This window comes from Mauremys reevesii, unplaced genomic scaffold, assembly GCF_016161935.1.
Source record: "Mauremys reevesii isolate NIE-2019 unplaced genomic scaffold, ASM1616193v1 Contig34, whole genome shotgun sequence".
NCBI lineage: Eukaryota > Metazoa > Chordata > Testudines > Geoemydidae > Mauremys > Mauremys reevesii.
The window spans coordinates 249,002-255,690 of NW_024100845.1; the positions used below are offsets into that span (position 1 = coordinate 249,002).

General features: G+C 51.5%; 1 protein-coding gene across 2 annotated transcripts; it reads right to left on the reverse strand.

Annotated features, from left to right (window-relative positions):
* Window positions 1–1,532: 1,532 nt before the first annotated feature.
* On the reverse strand, window positions 1,533–5,694 carry LOC120393836 (zinc finger protein 850-like). 2 transcript variants are annotated; one of them, XM_039518332.1, is made up of 3 exons: window positions 5,641–5,694; window positions 4,933–5,046; window positions 1,533–3,842 (listed from the first exon to the last, which is right to left on the reverse strand). In XM_039518332.1, the coding sequence occupies exons 1-3, from the start codon at window positions 5,672–5,674 to the stop codon at window positions 1,978–1,980; spliced, it is 2,013 nt and encodes a 670-aa protein (XP_039374266.1). In that variant the 5' UTR covers window positions 5,675–5,694; the 3' UTR covers window positions 1,533–1,977. The 2 variants fall into 2 exon arrangements, with proteins under 2 accessions (XP_039374266.1, XP_039374265.1); XM_039518331.1 differs by having other exon boundaries at window positions 1,533–3,845.
* Window positions 5,695–6,689: the final 995 nt, after the last annotated feature.

Below are 6,689 nucleotides of genomic sequence, written 5' to 3' on the forward strand. Positions count from 1 at the left end.
CTGCCTGACTGCCGCCCTCACAGGGATCAGCAGGGTGCCCCCCATGGGGTATAGATGTGGGGACCTGCATGAAAGACCCCCTAAACTTATATTTTACCAGCTTAGGTTAAAACAGGGCCGTCTCTAACATTTTTGCCGCCCCAAGCAAAAAAAAAAAAAAAAGAGCGCCGCCCTGCCCCTCCCTGAGTGTCGCATCGCACCGCCCAAGTCCCCACACCCCCAGCGCCGTGTCACATCCCCCAAGTCCCCGCCCTCCCTGAGCATTGTGTCGCTCAAGTCCCCGCCCCCACAGCGCCGTGTCGCATCCCCCAAGTCCCCGCCGCCCCAAGCATCGCGCCGCCCAAGTCCCCGCCTCCCCCGAGCGTTGTGTCGCCCAAGTCCTCGCCCCCCCAGCGTCGTGCCGCGCTGCCCAAGTCCCCACCCCCGCTAGAGCCACGTCGCACCGCCCAAGTTCCCACCCCCCCAGTGCCGCGTCACGCCGCCCAAGTCCCCGCCCAGCGCCGCCCAAGTCCCTGCCCCCAGTGCCGCGTCACGCCGCCCAAGTCCCCGCCCCAGCACCGCCTGGCCAAACCAAAAACAACAAAAACAGACCCCGATCGCCGCCCCCTCACAAGGTGCCACCCCAAGCACGTGCTTGGTAGGCTGCTGCCTGGAGCCGGCCCTGGTCTAGCAATCAACCCAGCGTGTTGCAGCGTTTCTGGTCCCAGACTACAAGCACAGCTGAAAAAAGGTGGCTTTGTCTGGACCGGCTGAGCCAGACTCATAGGAGACAGAAGGCAAAAGGAGAGAGAGGAGAGAGCAGAAGTCAGGTGGGGAAGGAGAATGAGGCCTGAGGGGAAGGGTGGCAGCAGACCCCCAAGTCTCACATCCCAGGGGCAGTTAAGGAGTTAGCCAAAGCCAGTGGAGTTGAGGATGTCGGCTGGTTCCCCCTCTCTGGTTAGCTCTGCTCGGCTCGTCTTTCAGGATCAGGATGATGAGAGCCCGATAGTGCCATGCTGGGTCCCAGGAGACAGTGGGTGTGAAGTGGATCTCTTGTGTGGATTGGTCCAGGCTGAGGTTGATGGAAATTGTTGAAATCATGGTGGAATTTCTCATAGGCTTCTTTTCCTTGGGTCCAGAGGATGAAGATGTCTTCAATGTAGCACAAGGAGAGTAGGAGCGTTGGGAATGAGAGCTAAGGAAGCGTTGTTCTAAGTCAGCCATAAAAATGTTGGCATCCTGTGGGGCCATGCGGGTACCCATAGCAGTGCTGCTGACTTGAAGGTGTACATTGTCCCCAAATGTGAAATACTTATGAGTGAGGACAAAGTTACAAAGTTCAGCCACCAGGTTTGCCATGACATTATCAGGGATACTGTTCCAGACGGCTCGTAGTCCATCTTTGTGTGGAATGTTGGTGTAGAGAGCTTCTACATCCATAGTAGCTAGGATGGTGTTTTCTGGAAGATCACTAATGGATTGTAGTTTCCTCAGGAAGTCAGTGATGTCTCGAAGATAGCTAGGAGTGCCAGTAGCATAGGGCCTGAGGAGGGAGTCCACATAGCCAGACAATCCTGCTGTCAGGGTACCAATGCCTGAGATGATGGGGCTCCCAGGATTTCTAGGTTTATGGATCTTGGGTAGCAGATAGAATACCCCTGCTCAGGTTTCTAGGGATGTGTCTGTGTGGATTTGCTCTTGTGCTTTTTCAGGGAGTTTCTTGAGCAGATGGTGTAGTTTCTTTTGGTAACCCTCAGTGGGATCAGAGGGTAATGGCTTGTAGAATGTGGTGTTGGAGAGCTGCCTAGCTCTACTACTATACTCTACCTCAGTTACTATGTTCTTCCAGGTCTTTAACAATAAAAGTTTACATTTCAAAGCTCTAATCTATCTAATGTGGCATGGCTCTAATTACCATTTACACACTTTTCAAATGTCTCTAAAAGTTGAATTTGGATCAATTATCCTGGAAGTTTCTTAACCCTTTCTGGCCGTGTGTCACAGAAGATTAGATCCTGTGTGGATTCTCCCATGTTTAATGAGATGTGATCTCTGTGTGAAACTTTTCCCACAGTCCAAGCACTTATGGGGTCTCTCTCCTGTGTGGACTGCCTGATGTCTAATAAGGGATGACCTGTTTGTGAAACTTTTCTTACAATCCAAGCAATTATGTGGTCTCTCGCCTGTGTGGATCCTCTGATGTGTTCTAAGATATGATTTCTGTGTGAAACTTTTCCCACAGTCTAAGCACTTATGGGGTCTCTCTCCTGTGTGGACTGCCTGATGTTTAACAAGGTCTGACCTCCATATGAATCTTTTTCCACAGTCCAAGCACTTATGGGGTCTCTCTCCTGTGTGGATTGCCTGATGTTTAACAAGGTCTGACCTCCATACAAAACTTTTTCCACAGTCCAAGCACTTATGAGGGCTCTCTCCTGTGTGGATTGCCTTATGTTTAACAAGGGCTGATGTATTTCTGAATCTTTTTCCACATTCCAAGCACTTATGGGGTCTGTCTCCCGTGTGGATTACCTGATGTTTAACAAGGTCTGACCTCTGTATGAAACTTTTCCCACAGTCCAAGCATTTATAGGGTCTCTCTCCTGTGTGGATTGCCTGATGCTTAACAAGGTCTGGCCTACGTATGAAACTTTTCCCACAGTCCAAGCACTTATAGGGTCTCTCTCCTGTGTGGATTGCCTGATGCTTAACAAGGTCTGACCGCCTTATGAAACTTTTTCCACAGTCCATGCACTTATGGTGTCTCTCACCTGTGTGGAATGCTTGATGTTTAACAAGGTCTGACCTCCATATGAAACTTTTTCCACAGTCCAAGCACTTATGAGGTCTCTCTCCTGTGTGGATGGCCTGATGTTTAAAAAGGGCTGATCTGTCTCTGAAATTTTTTTCACAGTCTAAGCACTTAAGGGGTCTCTCTCCTGTATGGACTGCCTGATGTTTAACAAGGTCTGATCTCTGTATGAAACTTTTCTCACAGTCCAAGCACTTATGGGGTCTCTCACCTGTGTGTATTATCTGATGTTTAACAAGGTCTGACCTACGTATAAAACTTTTCTCACAGTCCAAGCACTTATGAGGTCTCTCTCCTGTGTGGACTGCCTGATGTTTAACAAGGTCTGACCTACGTATAAAACTTTTCTCACAGTCGAAGCACTTATGCGGTCTCTCTCCTGTATGGATTGCCTGATGCTGAACAAGCGCTGATCTCCATGTGAAACTTTTCCCACAGTTCAAACACTTATAGGGTCTCTCTCCTGTGTGGATTCCCTGATGTTTAACAAGGTCTGACCTCTGTATGAAACTTTTTCCACAGTCTACGCATTTGTGGGGTCTCTCTCGTGTTTGGCTTATCTGCTGTGTACTTAGAACTGACTTCCAATCCAAACATTTCCTGTACTCGAGGGATTGATAGGGTTTCTCTCCCGAGTGGCTTCTCCCATGATTATTGAGGTCTGAGCGGTTATTGAAGGTTTCTCCACGGTCCAAGCATTGAAGGGGTTTCCCTCCAGCATGGACTGTCTGATGTGTCACAAGCTGTGATCTCAGACTGAATCCTTTCCCACATTCGAGGCACTGACAGAGTTTTTCTTCCTTGGGATTTGTTTGCTGGGCTGTGGGATCCTTATCTCCTCCCCAACATTGAATGGATTCATCCACTTTCTTCTTTGGGTGGTTTCCCAGCAGCCCCTCTGACCTGTGCCAATTTTCACAGGTTTCTCTCTCTTCCAAGCACTGGGAAAAATTCCCTTCAGGTCTTCCCACAAAGGTCCCCTGTGGTTCCACTTTCCCAGGAATGTGCTCATGATGATTCCCCTCCTCCTTCTCACTCACTCTCTCATCACCTGCTGGGAGAGACACAATCCAGACTGGAGTCATTGTGCTGGGGAGAAAGAGGAATAGCACAGGGGGAAAACCCAACACGCTAACACTGCGAAGACTGAGCAATTGGATTCTGCCTCCACATCCCACCCAAACACTCAGAGGGATGGAAAGATGGGAAGGAAACCCCTGCAGCTAACAGGACAGGTGGGAAGCCGTTCGCAATATCTGCTGACTCCAGCCCTGCTCTGGGTGAGATGAGGAAGAACTGAGGGCTTTTACTCATACCACATTTTTGGGATTCTCAACTTTTTCCTTCATTAGCCAAATGGTTTCTGTGGGTATGGCTACACTTGAGAGTTGCAGCACTGGTCGTACAGCTGTGAAGGAATAGCGCTGGTGTGTGGCCCCACTCACAGCTACCAGCACTGCAGTGTGGTCACATTTCCAGCATTTGCAGCGCTGTTGGGAGTGATGCATTATGGGCAGCAACGTGCTTTTCAAAAGAGCGGGGTGGGGTGTAGTGTGACAGGGAGCAGAGGGGAGAGAGAGAGACTGGATTTTTGGAGCCAACACTGTGTGTTAGCTTCCTGCCTTGAAAAATCAGAAAATGTTCCCGACCCCTTAGTCTTAACTCTTAATTGCAAACAGCCTGCAGCCCAATGGACTCCCTTTCTCTGTCAAGCAAACATTCACTCCCTGCCTGCCTCATTCACAGGGGGTTATCTCATTTGATTGTTCACAGCCAGGTACAGATTGATCACAGCAAACAGGAGCTGTGTTTGTTTAGATAAGCAGCTCCGGTGGAGCTCCGAATTCACAACAAAACAAAGAGAGGCTGCATAACAAAACAAAGGGAATAATTTAGTTAAAAGCATTCTGGGATATCTCCTAAAACCCTGGAGGCCAATAACAGTGGCCACACTTTACGACCAGCACTGCAACACCATGCTTATTCCCCATGCAGACCCAGGTGAATGGCCAGCGCTGCAGCCAGAGAGTTGCAGCGCTGGATGTGCCCTGCAGGTGTGGACACTTACTAATTGCAGCGCTGGAAAGCCTCCACCAGCACTGCAACTCTCAAGTGTAGCCATACCCTAAGCCAGTCCTCACCTGTGCTGGTGCCTCTTGAGATCTCTCTTTCCTCCGAGGCCACGAGATCGGGCACCCACGGCTCTTCCCCTTGTTCCAGCCGGGCGATCAGCTCAGGTTTGAGAATGGGAAACCCTGCGCAGGGGGTGAAATCAGACCAGATCAGGGTGCATGGAGGACTGAGAGAGTGTCTGTCACAAAGGACATTCCATGTCCCGGTGCTGTACTGGGAGAATCTGGAATCCAAGGGGATGGGAACATGGTCACTGAGCCCCGTTGGGGGAGGGAGGCGTCTGGATAGGTAGGGGGAATTGTTACGCCCTCACTAGCAGTTCCCAGGATCTGTGCACTTTGGGGGCTTTGCTGATGCACACAGCTCTAGAGTTAAACCCCTGCCTATTTCTAAACCTGCAGAGCCCTCCCTATAGCTGGAGTAATTCCCAAGGAGGCAGGTGAACAGGGAATCTCTGTGTGAATGAGAAACAATATAGATGGGACAATACACGGCTTCTCCCCCTTGAAACCTGGAGGGGTTGGGATGGTTCAGCACATCCATTAGGTTTGACAGCTTTATCCCACTGGTGAGGGTATGGAGTTGCAGGTCTCTCTCACACGGCAGCTGTGGATTATAGAACCCATTCCCCTTCAGTCTACCTGACAAGAACCTGATCAGATTCAGCAATGTACGTCATACATTTTCTAATAACTGAGGGGATGGTAATCTCTTACCCAGCGAGGTCACTGTCTCGTAGTTCTCCTGCATGACGTCCCTGTAGAGGGCTCTCTGAGCGGGGTCCAGCAGAGCCCCCTGCCCCTGGGTGAAATACACAGCCACCTCCTCGAAGGTCACCGGCATCTGAAACAACAAGAGTCCCTCACTCAGCACCTGCTGCCCCAGGTACAATCGCACTAGTCACGAGAAAGGAAGAAAGAAAAAATAAAATCATCTCCGAAGTTCTGGGAGGGCCAGACAAGCAGAATTCCCTCCCACCCTGTTCAGAGCAGCCAGGAGGCTTCAGGGGGTGGGAGAAGGTGAGAGCTCCTTGTCCCCCAGCACACGGAGCAGGGCAGGGTCTCCTCATTTCCCACCCACCTGCCAGCCACAGGCTGATCCGGGAAGCAGAGCTCTGAGCCGGGGACAGGGACAGGAATCCCAACAGCTTCCCTGCGTATTTCACAGCAGCCTCTGCCCAGTGGGGTCAGGCTCCAGCACTGGGAGTCTGGAAAATGTTTCTGGCCCTGCCGAGGGCGTTATGTCCTGTTTGAGAAATGGCAGAATGTCCACCACCCCACCACCCTCCGTCAATGGCCCTGCTTCATCCTGTGTCTTTCCTGCCCCTCCCGCTCTACAACACGCTTCCCACAGCTCCCTGCAAATCCCCCACCTGAGCTGGCTCCATCACAGCCATTTCCCCTCCCTGTCTCCTGGAAGACGGGACGATCTGGAGCGACACGTGGACGTGATTCCTCAGCCTGTCAGGGCGAGAGGGGCGATTGGGGAGGTTACAGAAGCGACTTGAGTCCATGTCACGCCCTGATTCCCCCCAGGGCTCTCTCCCTGCAGACAGACGCTCTGGACTCTGCCATGCTGCCAGGTCAGGCCCCTTCTAGCAGAACTAAACCCACCGGGGACACTTTTAAACCCTCCCGGGAACAGCATCTCTGCGCCAAATGCTAGAAAAAGAGCAGAATCAAAAGAGCCACTTTGGGGGGCTCCCCATGATATTAGCGTGTAACCCCCTCTAGCTCCTCCCCTTCTCCCCAGGCAGTGCGGTGCT